The 15,778-nt window shown below is 51.9% G+C and overlaps 1 protein-coding gene across 15 annotated transcripts in view; it reads left to right on the top strand.

The window, feature by feature from the left end:
- The window catches only part of KMT2C (lysine methyltransferase 2C), a 286,322-nt gene that overhangs the window by 267,804 nt on the left and 2,740 nt on the right, over positions 1 to 15,778 (top strand). For 11 of the 15 annotated variants that reach the window (XM_047096384.1, XM_047096376.1, XM_047096375.1 and 8 more), the window contains 12 exons: positions 880 to 1,058; positions 1,231 to 1,367; positions 2,214 to 2,463; positions 3,494 to 3,627; positions 4,303 to 4,410; positions 5,782 to 6,901; positions 7,822 to 7,958; positions 9,240 to 9,382; positions 9,650 to 9,818; positions 13,982 to 14,098; positions 14,453 to 14,526; positions 14,777 to 14,885. In XM_047096384.1, the coding sequence (XP_046952340.1) occupies positions 880 to 1,058; positions 1,231 to 1,367; positions 2,214 to 2,463; positions 3,494 to 3,627; positions 4,303 to 4,410; positions 5,782 to 6,901; positions 7,822 to 7,958; positions 9,240 to 9,382; positions 9,650 to 9,818; positions 13,982 to 14,098; positions 14,453 to 14,526; positions 14,777 to 14,885 (2,677 nt within the window). Of the gene's footprint in view, positions 1 to 879; positions 1,059 to 1,230; positions 1,368 to 2,213; positions 2,464 to 3,493; positions 3,628 to 4,302; positions 4,411 to 5,781; positions 6,902 to 7,821; positions 7,959 to 9,239; positions 9,383 to 9,649; positions 9,819 to 13,981; positions 14,099 to 14,452; positions 14,527 to 14,776; positions 14,886 to 15,778 lie in introns of those variants that run through there. The other 4 variants (XM_047096373.1, XM_047096381.1, XM_047096380.1 and 1 more) reach the window with 4 other exon arrangements.

Raw genomic sequence — 15,778 nt, 5'->3', positions numbered from 1 at the left:
AGTAATAAGTCTTCCAGATTTAGAATCCTGGTCTCCTCGTTTTCTTCTGCATCTTACTGCTACAAATCGCCAGATTTCCAGGGAGCAGTTGTGGGAGGCAGCCTCATAGGTGTGTATGTTTGCTGCCCTGGGGTGAGGGATCTGCTCCACTCCTGGATTTTGCAGGGACTCCGTCTGGAAGCCTCTCTCAGGTTTCCTCACAGTGTTCCTGCACACATCCTCCCTCCGCACGACAGCATCTCTCCTGGGGGACCAGTGGGAGACCCCAGATTTGGGAGGTATCCTACAGCATTAGCTTGAGGCTACACTTATGCTCTGACCTCAGTTGCGCTGGTTAACCTCTAGCTTCCTGGGCTTGACCATTCTCTTCTTTTCACCATACTTGATCGGTTAAGAAAAGTAAAGGCTTATGACCACAGTGACCAAGTTTCCCCCATGTTCCCGCTCTGCACATCGGCACAGCGGGCTCTGCGGGTGTGCCTGTGGGGCGTGTGGCCTGGCTCTTTCCTTTCCCGCGGCAGACTGCTCCCACAGTCTCCGGGATCTGGAACTTGGCAGAGGTAGGAGTATCCGTCCTTTCTCTGCCACGTTGTAACCTGAACGTTAAATCTTTTGTTGGCGGGTCTTGAAATATAGATTCTGGAGCTTCAGTCAGATGAAACCTACCGTTTAAGTTGAATGTATTTCTTGTATCTTTTTCCGGGAGATTTCTCGCTTGGCCCTGAACCTGTTCGTTGCCTTCTTACATTATTGCCTTTATCCGAAGGACTCTTACAGTCATGCTCACGGGTGGGGCTGGGTCGGTGCAGGAAGCCCCCACCTTCACCCCGCCGTGGTGGGTTTGCACATGTCAGCGTGTCGTGTTTGTCCTCCTCTCAGGATACAGGATCACGCTGGTGGTCGGGACACTCCTGACAGTTTCGTTCCGTCGTCCTCTCCTGAGAGTGTGGTTGGGATGGATGTGAGCAGATACCCAGATTTGTCGTCGGTCAAAGAGGAGCCCCCGGAGCCTGTGCCATCCCCCATCATCCCGATCCTTCCTAGCAGTACTGGCAAAGGTAGGGGAGTACTCAGCCGCGTTGTTTCTCCTCCAGTGTGGCAGTTGACTGATGTCCACCTTTGGGTTCTCAAGAGCATTAACACTCAACCCACCTTTCCTTCCTTCCTCCCTCCCTCCCTTCTTTCCCTCTCTCCCCTTTTCCTCCTTCCTTCCCCACCCCCCCCTTTAAGGTTTGGAATCTAGAAGGAATGACATCAAGACTGAGCCTGGCACTTTATTTTTCACACCGCCTTTTGGTTCCTCTCCAAACGGTCCCAGATCGGGTCTTATATCTGTGGCGATTACTCTGCATCCTACAGCTGCTGAGGTGAGGAGGAAGCAACTTTTTCACGTTGGAAACCCTGTCCCTGTCTTTAAAGGTGTGTCAGGTGGCTGACAACAAGGCGTGTGCAGCAGGGTCATGAGGACAGAAGCTCAGAGTTAGGTGTAGGGTCAGTAGTCACCGTAGCCGTCTAGGCTGCTTCCGAGCGCCACGGCGGGCTCGCCGGAGCCAGGGCAGAACGAAGCTCGCGTTCTCGTGTTTTTATTAAAGCGTGTGCACTGGAGAGAGAAACCTTTTGATGAGCACACATATAAGATGAAGCAGTGAGAAGGCATTTTATCAACCACAGAGGTTTTGGCAGCCGCTGCTGTCGAATACTACTAAATTGCCGAGAATCTCTCTCATCAGTTGTGAGGATGTTGGCAGCCACGCTGAGCCCAGTGATAGGCCGTGTTGGCCACCGACAGAACCTGGTGCTGGTGTGACAGCGCCCATCCCCGTGGGCTGTCGCAGAGCCGGGCGGAGACCACGCCCAGGAAGTTTCTGCCCAGCTGTGAGAACCGACAGGGTCTAGCTCCCTCCTGGTGGTGGCGTCCGTTCCGCCCGTCACATAGGAAGGTAGCCGGAAGAGGTCGGTGCTCGTGCAAATACTTAACATTAGCTGGGATCCCCGTGTGAGGATTTCCCTTTAGACAGGTGTTCTTGGGATGCTGCGCCATTCAAATGACTTCTTCCCCGAGACTCTTAAGCCTACGTAGACGTGCTTGGGTTTGCTCGCACTTTACCACTGTACGCGTCCCACGGCTGGCAGCCACGGAAGGATGCAGTTGGCTTCCGTGGCTCGCCGTTGCCCTCGGTGGGGGTGACGCAGCGTTCACGCCTCTGTTTCAGAACATTAGCAGCGTCGTGGCTGCGTTTTCCGACCTTCTCCACGTCCGAGTTCCTAACAGCTATGAGGTCAGTAATGGTCCAGATGTTCCATCCGTGGGTTTGGTCAGTAGCCACAGAGTAAACCCAGGCTTGGAGTGTCGACAGCATATATTTCTTCGTGGGCCTCCGCCAGGATCTGCAAACCCTCCCAGGTCAGCCAGCTCTTACCGGCTGAAGCCGCCCAGCGTGCCGTTCCGTCCAGCGAGCGATGGTGAGCTGCTCCGCGTCCCGTTGACCCCGAGCTCGCCCTTGAGTCCCGGGTTAAAACGCTGGTTCTCGTTAAAATCCCACTTTAGTTTTTAACAACTACCAGGTGACGTGTTGGTGTGTGGTCCTGGGTAAATTAACCGTCCGCGGGCGTTCTGTCGTCTGTTGGGTGCTGGCCTCAGCGGTCTGGGATGGACGTCCTGTCACGTCGTCCCCCAGGAGGTGCTGGGACGCCAGCTCCCCGAGCGCCCGCCGCACCGACCGCTGCTTGCCCTGTCGCACACGCGGCTGGCGTCGGCAGCGTGTCCCCTCTTCCTTCCGCCCCCTGTGAGGCCTCTTCCCGTGGCCGTGGCCGTGGCCGTGCTGGCACCTGCCGGCTCCTCAGACCTGCCCGGCTGCCCTGCGCCGTCCCCCTTGCCCCGGTCCCTCGGAATCTTGTCCGTCCCCGCCCCGCCCCCACAACCTGGCAGCTTCCTCGCGGGCCTCCTCTGGGAACCCCGAGGGTGGTCTGTGTGGGGTCTTTGAACTCCCGGCCTCCACCTGCTTCTCTCACTCCCGTCCCCTGTTCTCCCTTTCTGCCTTCACGCCCTGCATGAACGCTGTGCTCCGAGCGTGCCCGGCCTGCATCCCCACGTCTTTATCTGGGCCCTGGGACTCTGTTCACCCCTCTGCGACTTCCCACATCAAACTTAGCCGCCTACCTGTGCCTCTTCATCCTTCATAGAACATTTTTCATCATCTTAACCCTCAAGCAAAAGTAGTACCCACCTCCCCTACCCCCACCTCACACGTAGGGTGGATGTTAACCCAGCATGGTGCATCGCTTTTCTCTCGTGCTCGCACGTTCGAGCGGTTCCCCGGCTGCTTGAGAGTACGTGTGCTCCTGTAATACGTGCCCTGTAACCGCTCGAAAAGGATGATAGAAGGGAAGTTAAGTGAGCCGCGTTGTGGGTTGGTACAGTGCAGTTTTACACCTTGTACCACATCGTGTTATTGGTCACCTGCGATCACCAATGAAAGACTCCTGCATTTAGGTCTTTCTGGATATAAGGATTCCGGTATCGCAGAAGGCGCGGCCCTCAGACCACAGTGGTGCTGTCACTGTAAAGTGGTTATTCTTGGAGGTGGCGTGAGGAAATCTTTCAGAGATCTGGCCTTCGTGAACAAGGTACTTCAGCATTCCTTCTGACCCCACCACCCGCCTCCACCGAAAGGGTCCCACATGCTGCTTTTTCGCTCCTGTGTCCGCGAGAGTCTGCCTGTGGGGGGCTCCATGGGACCCACATTCTGGGAAGTAGCCTCAGCATGTGCCGGACATGCTTTAGGTTAAAACCAAATAGCTACCGTGGACTCTCCGGTTGGATACTATGAGAACAACGTATTTCTAAAAAGAGTGAATATGGATCATCGAGTTTATTTTCGTAAATTTATTTTCTCTTTGGCTAAATTTTTAGATGCCAGGTATTGGCGTGTGGTTTTTTTTTTTTTTTTTACTTTTAGGACAGAGAGCTGTTTTCACTTTTTTTTTTTTTTTTTCAACGTTTATTTATTTTTGGGACAGAGAGAGACAGAGCATGAACGGGGGAGGGGCAGAGAGAGAGAGAGACACAGAATCGGAAACAGGCTCCAGGCTCTGAGCCATCAGCCCAGAGCCTGACGCGGGGCTCGAACTCACGGACCGTGAGATCGTGACCTGGCTGAAGTCGGACGCTTAACCGACTGCGCCACCCAGGCGCCCCCTGTTTTCACTTTTAACGTAGCATAAAAGCCAACAATGCACAGACCTTGTTTTTACGAAATTTTGATTTGTTGCGATCCTTACACATTTCTCTTTGCTTTTCAGGATTCCCGAGAAAGCTCCCACAGAGTCGAGAAGGACATTGTCTTCTGTAGTAATAACTGCTTCGTTCTTTATGCCTCATCCACACAAGCAAAAAACTCAGAAAGCAAGGTAAAATTAGGCTGGTGTCTGTTAGCGAACAAGGTATAGCGAGTGACTTCCGTGCTCTTGGGTTACGTTCATGAACAGAACAGGTTCATAGCTCTCTGCGTGCAGGAAATCGAGGGAGATGTGCTGCGGGTGGAGGCAGGGAGGCCTGTGCTGTTTCAGAGAAATCCCGCTTCCACGATGAGGGGAGTAGGCTTGAATTCTGTCTTGAAAGTTCAGAATTGACTAAAACACGAATAGTCACACAGCCTTTAGTTGTACTTAATTAAAAATATCTTAATTGAATTACAACAATAATTACAACTCGTATTGGTCTTACCCTGACGGGAAAACCTGTTCATAAACACAATTTAAGTCCCCTCGTGTATTTTGGGGAGAAAGCATCGTGTTCACGTCGTGGTGGAGATGGTCTCCTTTACTTGCCTCCGTGTGACTGAAGTGTATCTGAGTGTATGGCTGATGCGGGGAACCGTCCTTAACCATTCATGCTGAAGGAAGCCTTCCCGTGAGGTGGTGCTGACAGCCCTTCCTGCAGATCACTGTTCTGTCTTTGCTGGAAGAAGGTTCTGGAGACTCTTATTTTTGTAACAGGCAGTAGTCTCCAGTATAATGAAATCAAGCTATATGTCAAATAGGTTTAGACTTGAAATTGAAATACGTCAGCCTCTGTAAGAAGAGGAGTTGGTTTTTTACCAGATAATTTTTTAATTTGGTGCGCTGTTCCTGCCTGCTTCTGGAGTTACGGGAGGTGTGTCTCTTCAGATACCTGGCTGGGGGCCGGGGGCGGTGAGAAGAGGGGAGCCCCGTGGGTCGGGGGTGAGACCGTGTCCCCGGGGAAGAAGTCCTGGGGCATCTCTCTGAGCTCACCTCTTCAGGCAGCGGGGTCGGAGCCGGGCAGCCGTGGAGAAGAGTGACGTGTGATGTGAGGGCAGGGACTGCTGCCCCTTCGTTCACGTCTGTGCCGATTAGTTCAACCTAAGGTTAGCAGTCAGGAAGTTCAGAGAGTGCGGAGAAGCCCAGAGAAGGTCACGTTCCCAAGTTCTCGTTTGGTTTAACAAAAGACACTGCTCCATTGTACGAATTAGCTAGCCCCTCTTCAGCGTGGAAATTTCTGGGTCTCTCCTGGGTAGACGGGAGTGTCCGAGAAGGTGTAGGAGCAGAATGTTCTCCAGAGATAACAGCTTTGTCCAGCGGCCAGGGGAGGGACCCCCAGCACTGTCCTGCCCTCATCAACGCCCTCGGGGTTGGGCGGCCGCTTCTGCTGTGCCGAACCCCTCACGCTCACTCGGAGAGCCTTTCCCTGCCCCCCGGGCCCAGGCCCGGTGAAAGCCTGCCGCTCGGCTTGCTCTAGAGCTGCTCTTGTTTCCTGTGCAGGAATCCGCCCCTCCGTTGCCACAGTCGCCTGTAAGAGAGACGCCTTCCAAAGCGTTTCATCAGTACAGTAACAACATCTCCACCTTGGACGTGCACTGCCTCCCGCAGCTCCAGGAAGAAGCTTCTCCCCCCGCGTCGCCCCCCATCACTTTCCCTCCGGCTTTTGAAGCAGCCAAAGTAGAGGCCAAGCCAGACGAGCTTAAGGTGACAGTCAAGTTAAAGCCTCGGCTAAGAACCGTCCACGGTGGGTTTGAAGATTGTAGGCCGATTAATAAAAAGTGGAGAGGGATGAAATGGAAGAAGTGGAGCGTCCACATTGTAATCCCCAAGGGGACATTCAAACCCCCTTGTGAGGATGAAATCGACGAGTTTTTGAAGAAGCTGGGCACCTCCCTTAAGCCCGACCCTGTGCCCAAAGACTATCGGAAGTGTTGCTTTTGCCACGAAGAGGGGGATGGATTGACCGACGGACCGGCAAGACTGCTCAACCTTGACTTGGACGTGTGGGTCCACCTGAACTGTGCGCTGTGGTCCACGGAGGTCTATGAGACCCAGGCCGGGGCCTTGATAAACGTGGAGCTGGCGCTGAGGAGGGGCCTGCAGATGAAGTGCGTCTTCTGCCATAAAATGGGCGCCACCAGCGGATGCCACAGATTTCGGTGCGCCAACATTTACCACTTCACTTGCGCCATTAAAGCACAATGCATGTTTTTTAAGGATAAAACGATGCTGTGTCCCGTGCACAAACCAAAGGGAATTCACGAGCAGGAGCTGAGTTACTTCGCGGTCTTCAGACGGGTCTACGTTCAACGCGACGAGGTGCGACAGATCGCTAGCATCGTGCAGCGCGGAGAGCGGGACCACACCTTCCGCGTCGGAAGCCTCATCTTCCACACGATCGGCCAGCTGCTCCCACAGCAGATGCAGGCGTTCCATTCCCCCAAGGCGCTCTTCCCCGTGGGCTACGAGGCCAGCCGCTTGTACTGGAGCACCCGCTACGCCAACAGGCGCTGCCGCTACCTGTGCTCCATCGAGGAGAAGGAGGGGCGCCCGGTGTTCGTCATCCGAATCGTGGAGCAGGGCCACGAAGACCTGGTCCTGAGCGACTCCTCCCCTAAAGGTAACGTCGCGCCTGCGTGCCCCGCAGAGACGGGTCGCGCCCGGGTTCCCGTGTGCTGTCTCGTGCTTGCCTCAGACCACCTCAGCACAGATGTGGGGTTTTCACGGACACGTGCAAATCTTCGCTTCTTTGAGGTATTGCACCTGCTGTCCTCGCCGTGCCACTTTGCCGAACCTACTCAAAATCAGAGTATGTGTTTGAGCACACAGTTAGTTGATAAACCGGTGATTTGTACGTGAAGATTACCTGTTGTCTGCACTGGGGCCTTCCGGGTCAGACGGTGGGAGCCATATTCAAAGCATCTTCTGTACGTTGCCTTGAATGAGTAGCGTCAGACGTTAAACATATTAGCAGCGAGTAATTAGACGCTTAATTTTGACCATGGCGTGAAACCTAAGCGGTCATTTTATTGATGCAGAAAGTACTGGGAATTGCTTTTTTTTTTCCAGCGATCTTTATAAAAATGTATGAAAATGCCCTGAAGATAATTCTAGTGGAAATACCAATTTCCTATTCTAACTTAAATCTGAGAAAAAAGAAATGTATTTCTATACACTGCTAATTAGACTAATCATTTAAAAACTTAAAGTTACGTGCCTAGTATGAAGATGAATGAACTTCTTGCATGAATTTGTTACATTAAACTTTCTTTCCACTTTCACTGTTTAAGTTCCTAAATGTGACACATTCTTCCCCCCAAAATTTCCTAAAGTCTTTGACATAAACTGCCATCTGACCAGCGGATAATACCAGGTTTGTCGGGTCACTGCCTCCAAGGCCTTATGTGGAAACTGGGACGTCTTGGAGGCTCAGTCTTCATTTTGCTCCGGTTTTCGACTTTATCCCGTTTTCGTCTCTGTTGAGCGGAGAGCAAGTTTGTTGTAAACTGTTTTGTTTTTGTTTGTTTTGGCCACATGTAGGTGTTTGGGATAAAATTTTGGAGCCCGTGGCGTGTGTGAGAAAACAGTCTGAAATGCTCCAGCTCTTTCCAGCATATTTAAAGGGAGAAGACCTGTTTGGCCTAACGGTGTCCGCGGTGGTGCGGATCGCGGAGTCCGTGAGTATCCTGGGCGAGATGGGGCGTCAGATCACCTTTCTGGTTGCGCGTGGTGTTCCCTGGGGGGGGGGGGGGACCGTTTTAACACGAGCCGTCACGGTCCTGATACTTTGAGGTCGTGCTCTGCCTGTGCATTCGCTCCCGCCTCCATTCGTGTCTCTCGAGGCACCCGCGACGCATCGGAAAACCTCAGTGAATGTTCGTGGTCACTCCGCGAGGTGGCTCACAAGTTTCAGGGTGTCTTCAAGGGCACGGGCGAGACAGGGGCAAGGACGGAGCGTTGTTTTGTATTCAGGCAGCGCTGGGTGGGGGAGGGGACCCTCGTCCCCTCTGCTTCCTCGCGTTTCCCTGCACTTAGCAATGTTGGTGTGTCCAGTCCCCGACGCCGGGGTGCTGGTGGCCACGTTCCTGCCCCATGCCAGGGCCGGTCACCAGAGGGCAGTTGGATCGCAGGAGCACCAGGCCGTCTCGGACATGTCTTTGCAATCTTTTAGGATTACAAGCCTGTTTGCCAGTGAGTCTACACAATGCTTTTGGGAAACTGCATGATTATAAGGCAGTATTTTGAATAAGAAAAAATCATCGATGTTCGTGGGTTTTGTTTCGGTTGCAGTTTTGGTTTTTGGAGAAGCAGAGGACACCCCAAAAGCCGCTGAGTTATGTGCCCACTTTCTTGCTTCGGTAGAAGCAAGGGCTCTAAACGATACATGGGTTTCAGGTCTGTAGAGAAATATGTTCACAAGTAATAAATTCTAGAAAAGACTTTTACCATAAAATTATTTTACAAGTAAATTTCTTAGGATACCACCTACACTCTCAGGGAATTGAGTGTGATAACTCGTGGAAGAAGTGAGAAATCAAGAAAGTAGACCTTACAAAATGTTGTTTAACTGTATTTACTTTTAAAACTCCAAACGAAGATCTAAAAGTTGAAAGAACGAAGTTGTGAAGTAGTCCGCTCCCCACGCGTGGGCCGGAACAGTCAGATCCAAAAACCGGGCACGTGTGTTGGCTGGCGTGTGGTTGTTCCGTGGGTTAATACTTGTCTTCAGGGGGCGTTCGCCAGGGTTTACTAAGGTCTGAAATGTGTGTATTAACAACGAAACACATCCAAGTGCGGGCTGCTGTGTTAACACCAGCTAGAGGACCGTTTTGTGAACCGGGAGTATGTCGACCGGTTATTTCCCCAGAAGTTCAAGCTGAGCCGTCCTTTGGCCAGCTCGCCGTGGCCTGCGGTCTCGATCAGTAAACGAACCCTCCGTCTGTTCTGCTCCTTTTCAGCTGCCTGGGGTTGAGGCGTGTGAAAACTACACCTTCCGCTACGGCCGCAACCCTCTCATGGAGCTTCCTCTTGCCGTTAACCCCACAGGCTGCGCCCGATCGGAACCTAAAATGAGTGCCCATGTCAAGAGGTTTGTGTTAAGGTATTTTCTTTTAACTTCACATAGTACAGCCCAGGGTTTCTAGGCGCATTAGTGGTTTCTGTGCTTGACTTGTCTGCTGCTTACAAACCCTGCTGTCTCTGGCTGTGTCTGTGCCGACCGCATCAGAGAACCCGCCGTGTGGCTCTGCTAGGCGGCTTTCCATGTGCGTTCTCGTCAGTAAGAACTTGAACCGACGGGCTTGGCGTCATTCGGAGATGTCTTCAGTTCTCCTTTTATTTCTTCCTGCTGACGTGCCGCTGCGTGCAGACCTCACACCCTGAACAGCACCAGCACCTCCAAGTCCTTTCAGAGCACGGTCACCGGCGAGCTGAACGCGCCCTACAGCAAGCAGTTTGTGCACTCTAAGTCCTCCCAGTACCGGAAGATGAAGACCGAGTGGAAGTCCAACGTGTACCTGGCCCGGTCCCGCATCCAGGTGAGGGCGTAGTGTGCCGTCGGGGAGGGAGGGAGGACGCGGGTCCCGTGGCTGCAGGAGTGGAACCGCATCGCCACCACCCCGTCAGATCTCGTCGGTTGGTAACACTGGGGGACTCCGTGTGTCTCCTGGAGCACGATGCCCTCCCCGCCCCCCCCCCCCCCCCCGAAAGGAAGGGCCCCTGGGATCCTCGCCTGTGCGTCTCCATGAAAGCTCGTGGGAGGCAGGTGGCGCTGTGCTTTGCACGTACGGATTCGTGGAGAGTTCACCAGGGCTACTGGGTACTCAGGAGAGATACAGAGGAGTGTTTTCAAAAGGTGCTCCAGGTCGGGGACTTCTCTTTCGGAAGCCTCTTGGCAGGAAAGCCCCCGCGTGTGCTGGTGCGTACATTGTCGCATCTCCTCCAGAGAGAGCCGTCTGTAGGCCGAGCGTGTGAGTTGACATCTCTGGCCCATCCTTCCTGAGCCGCCTGCTCGGTGTCTCCCTCCCGATGTCCCCGGATGGGATTCCGAAGCTCCCGTTGCCCTAGAGCCGATCGTGTGCACGCTGTCCTCGTGCGCGCGGCTCGTGCGCCTTGGCCGCGGTAGGCCCGGGTCCAGAGCATCGTCCGCTTTCGTTGCCTGTCCCCCCAGAAGAGCTCCCTCAGGTCCACTCTCTGGCTGTCACCCTGCCACCCCGTCCCACCCACACCCAGTGTGAGCTCCTCAAAATAGAAATCTGACCTGTATTGCGCCGTGTAGACTCAGTGGGATTCTTGTTCCTTTGTTGGAACCTTTTTCCTCCTCTCGGGAAGATTTTAGGATCTTGTTGTTGTTCTTGGTATTTGGACATTTTACAAAAAATGTGGTTAGGTTTGGGTCATTTTTTTAAAAAACTATTGCTGTTTCTCTTACCAGACCCTTTTTGACCTGGAACTTGTGGCCTTCAGTCTGGAAGTGTTTCTTCATTAATTCTTTCGCAAGTTCCTCTGTTTCTTTCTGTTTGAACCTGTAGACGGGTACTGGACCCACAAGATCCAAGATCTCACCGTGGGGACCTGAGACCTCTGAGATCTGACAGTCTGGCCCCCAAGGTGGGGCCCCGGGTGATCAGTGCGAGCAAAGGCAGTCAAGAATTTCTGTCTCCACCAGCCCTCTCTTTCCCTCTCCGGTTTTGGTTCCCTTGTCCTTGTTCTGTGACTTCTACTTTATCTACTGATCTTTCTTTTGTGTTAAAATTTTGTGCCTGGGATCTCTTTCTGCTCTTGATGTTTCTATTTGATACTTGGTTTTCAAATTACAGATACGCTGTCTTTCCTTCCTGCTGTTGCCTCAAGAGCAGAGCGCCTCCAATTCCTGGGAAACCCAGTGGTCCACTCCCGGCGGTGTGTCCTTTCCATTTGAAACGTTCCCCAGTAGCCCACCCACTCTTACCATTCCTCACGGTCGGTCTTACCCCCTCACTGTCGTTTCCGTGATTTCTTACCCCGGTGTTGAGTCTGCACCACGTACTGTCCTAACAGTGCAGAAACATCTGGGCACAGATGTGCCAGTGGGGTCATTCAGCTACGCTTTCTGCAGCATCGTCGACGCGCCAGTCCTCCGAGGAACGTCTAGGGTGGCTGAGGGAGTGGTGTTTCATTCTAATGGCTGTGAGGTTCCACGATGCCCTTGAGCTGTAACTAATTCAACCGTCCCACAGCCGATAAACGTTTGCTTTGCTTACGGTTTTTCCCAAAACAGCAGTGCCACCAATCTCTCGTACCGAATACCCCCGCATATCGATAGATTCACTTCTTTGGAGAATATTCCCAAAAGTGAGAGGATTGTGTAAAAGCATACGTACTTTTCGTCTTAGGTTTTCTGAAAAGGCTGCAAATGCACATTTCTTCCAGTGCCCGGAGGACGGTCTCTCTTCTTCCCTTCCCACCTGTAGTGCCACTGTCTTCTTACGTTTCTGCCAGCCTGATACCCCTTCCTTAACTGCAGTTTCCAGCTGATGAATGAGCGCGCAGCTTTTCACGTTCGCCATTTGGATTTGCTCTTTTATAAATTACATACTCCCGTGTTTCCCGGTCCTTAAGAACTTGTGCTAACAGAGGAATTGCCCTGTAAAACATCCTTTGCCTGTTAGAAAATAGGGTTTCTTTTTTCTTCAGAAACGTTTTAATTTTGAGGGGCAACTGGGTGGCTCAGTCAGTTGAGTGTCCGACTCTTGATTTCAGCTCAGGTTGTGATCTCACGGTTCATAAATTTGAGCCCTGTGTCGGGCTCTGTGTTGACAGCATGCAGCCTGCTTGGATTCTCTCTCTGTCTGTCTCTCTCTCTCTCTCCCCCGCCCTCCCCCCCTTGCTCTCTGTCTCTCAAAATGAAAGTAAAGTTTAAAAAAGGTTGTAATTTTCACATAGTCAAATGTATATACTTTTCTATAGCTTCCAGTATTGGTGAAGACAGTGGGCTATGTTGTATATGTGGCTCTTAGGTATCTGTAGTTCAGAGATTTTTATGTTTAAGACAATTTTATTTTCTTCCATTGAATAACGAGTTGAAGCACCATTTGGTAAATAATCCTCCCACATTACACTGATCATGATACCACCATACTGCTCACAACTATCACGCATTCAGTTTTCACATAGGCACGGACCTACTGGGGATTCTCTGTTCTCTTTCATTGATCTCCCTGTCCTTTTTTTTTAAGTTTATTTAATATTTATTTATTTTTGAGAGAGAGAGAGAGACACACACACACACACAGAATCTGAAGCAGGCTCCAGGCTCCGAGCTGCCAGCACAGAGCCTGGTGCGGGACTCAAACTTAGGAACCACGGGATCATGACCCGAGCCGAAGTCAGACGCTTAACTGAGCCCCCCAGGCGCCCCTCCCTGTCCGCTCTCAAATGAAATTATATTGATCTCTGTACGTGTTACTTTTTGTGTTCTGGTTCGTTCACCTCAGACCTGGAATTGAACAGGTAAATTGCGTAATTTTTTTTTTCTTCTTCACCAAAAGAGAATTCACACACCGAAGTGTCTAAGGCGCCTGGTACTGTGTGCCCCACTGTGGCCGCTGGATGTCGCTGGGGACCCTCCCAGTTAGCACGTGCTCTTTCCCTACTCTGTTCCTGCTGTCTTCCGGCCAGTTTGAGCAGAGAAGGCAGACTCACATCGGGACAAGAAAATGTCAAATGTCCATAGAAATTGTATTTCTTTCAGTCTGTTATTTTTTCAGAATTTGTAATGCTGAAACCCTAAAACCGTGCATAATGGAATGTGATTTATTAGGCCCCTGGCAGAGTCACTGAACTGCCAAACGAGAGACCTGTTTCAGTGTTTTTAGCCAGTTCAGACTCCTGTACATTTCTCAGGACTCAAAACTTGAGGGGAGAAGATGCCCTTCTGGAAGAACTTTATGTCTTTCCAACTTTCCTCCTTTTCCTGCTTCTCCTTCTGCCCTGGCTCCCAGGAACTCCTCGCCAGATCTGCAACCTGACTGCAGTATTAATAACCCCTGTGATTAGTCCTATTTCTGATTTGTTAAGTTTACTGTCCTGTCGTGCCCTTTTGGAAATGGTAACGGGAGAAAATGAATACCAGAAGCCGCTAGCGTGTTTAGTTGGTGGGATCTCAGCACGAATTACACGCAAGATAAGACGTCGGGCAGACTGTGGGCAGCCAGCGGTGCTAGTCTGTAAATATGTCTTAAGGATTTCGTGTGACGGGGCGCCTGGGTGGCTCAGTCGGTCAAGCGTCCAACTTTGGCCCGGGTCACGATCTCACCGCTGGTGAGTTCCGGCTCTCTGCTGACAGCTCGGAGCCTGGAGCCTGCTTCGGATTCTGTGTCTCCCTCTCTCTCTCTGCCCCTCCCCCCACTCACACTCTTGTCTCTCTCTCTCTCTCTCTCTCTCAAAAACTAAAAATGAAACATTAAAAAAAAAGAATTTCGTGTGAGGACACGAGACTGAGACAGGTAGTTGTGGCATTACTTTAAGTGGCAAGATTGTTTCATATGGAAGTATGTGTATTCACTAGAAAAGAGCGCTTGAGTTCAGGCGAAGTCTTTAGCGCTGCACTTAGGACGTGGTCTTTGTAGGAAAGGAAATGATCCGTTTGTTGTCCAGGAAGTTGAAGTGGTAACTGAGGTACGTGTACATACCTTTTCTTTTCCTTTTCTGCCTTTTGCAGGGGCTGGGCCTGTATGCTGCTAGAGACATCGAGAAGCACACCATGGTCATCGAGTACATCGGGACTATCATTCGAAATGAAGTTGCCAACAGAAAGGAGAAGCTGTACGAGTCTCAGGTAAGTGACCTCCTCTTCCCTGTCCCTGTGCTAAAAGCTGGAGACGGGGCCTAATCTGTCCTGCTACGTTCACTTTGGACCACAAGGCACATCTGGACGTTCTTGTGTTTTCCTTGCTTTTTTCTGTCAGTCTTCCCTTAGTTGGTGGTACTGTTTGCGTAGATAGACCTGTAGGTTAGTGAACCTGGCGTTGCCTCAGATCGTTGACGCACATTCACAGCACGTAAACAAATGTCAGCTGACCGGCTGTGTGAACGCACAGTGAGCGCGATCGGGCCGCGCTTCTCTTCCCCCCGACTCAGTCTCCCTGCGGTGAACATGCACGTGGAGAAGTTTCTGACTTTTCTCTTGCAGAACCGCGGCGTGTACATGTTCCGCATGGATAGCGACCACGTGATCGACGCGACGCTTACCGGAGGGCCTGCCAGGTGAGGCGAGGAGTCTGGTCCAGGAGGTGGGGCTCGCCGGGCCCCTGAGCTCATGACAGCCTCCGCGATGAAACATTCAGGGCAGATAAGTTCGGGCAAGAATTTTGATCTAAAATTGTCTGATTGGTCTGTTCTATTGATGGGCAGGTAGAACTGTCTCAGGCACAAGTTTTCCCTAAGAACTGAAAGTTTTTGACGCTGCCTCCAGCTGTTTGCTAATAATCAGTTTTCTGAAACGGTGGCTTTGCAGGTACATCAACCATTCGTGTGCGCCCAACTGCGTGGCAGAAGTGGTGACTTTTGAGAGGGGACACAAAATTATCATCAGCTCCAACCGGAGGATCCAGAAGGGAGAGGAGGTAAGAGTGTGGGTCGTGTCTGCTACGTCCTCATCCCCACACGGAGTTCCCTGCTTTGAACAGTCAGCCTGGCCCGTTGTTTTCCACAGTCTTTGCTGCTAGAGAAATTCTCCTCGTGGTAGGTCAGAGGCCGCCCCCTGTCACTTCACCCAGGGACATTCGAGCGCCACCTTCCTCCTCATGGAAGCATTGCAGTGTTTGAGGCCAGCCCCTCCCGATTCCCTCATGCCGTGCTCCCCAAACTCCACATCCCCGCATCGCCCGCCTGGCATCATTTGCCCGTGTCTCACCCCCTTGGTCACAGTTGGGCAACGTCCCTCTCCTTAAAGATTTTACCTGTCATCGAACTGATGTCTGAGGAAGTGGGATCGTGGCCTCCGGGAACGTTACGGCTCACAGGAGGCCACCGTAAGGCTGTGGGTGGCCAATTTGGGGGCAGCATGTGGGTCCGGATTGCTTGAATTCATTCACACACTGGATCGAGACGAGCTTCCAGGTTTTTCCTCAAGATTTTCAAACAGCTTGGCTCTTCTGTTATTCTTTCTTTTCTTCAAAATGCTGGCTGCCGAACTTGACATTTGTTTCTTTGGTCTCACAGACGCCTTTCCCCCGTTAAGGTTATTTCTAGTCTAGACCACTCGTTTATGTTTCCGAAGCCCGTGTCCCACAAACGCGATCACCACACGTTTCAACCTGGGAACGCCGAGCACCGTGGGTTTCTGGAGCCCTCTCCCAGGGTTCTGGGGCCTGCGTGTGTTCACACTGTTGGAACCCCCGGCCCTTTGAATAGAGCTCTGGGGTCGTTCTTGTAGGTTTTTGGTCTTTTTGGAATCCCCTCTTTCAAATCAGGAGTTTACCCAAGGCCCATTGTGCATCTCCAAGTATCTTGATGA

The sequence above is a fragment of the Lynx rufus genome, unplaced genomic scaffold, assembly GCF_022079265.1.
Source record: "Lynx rufus isolate CCGP_SWC_20201006 ecotype Redwood Valley unplaced genomic scaffold, mLynRuf1.p SCAF_4, whole genome shotgun sequence".
Classification (NCBI taxonomy): domain Eukaryota; kingdom Metazoa; phylum Chordata; class Mammalia; order Carnivora; family Felidae; genus Lynx; species Lynx rufus.
The sequence above is the reverse complement of the archived record's forward strand: the minus strand, read 5'-3'. Positions and strand labels throughout refer to the sequence as shown.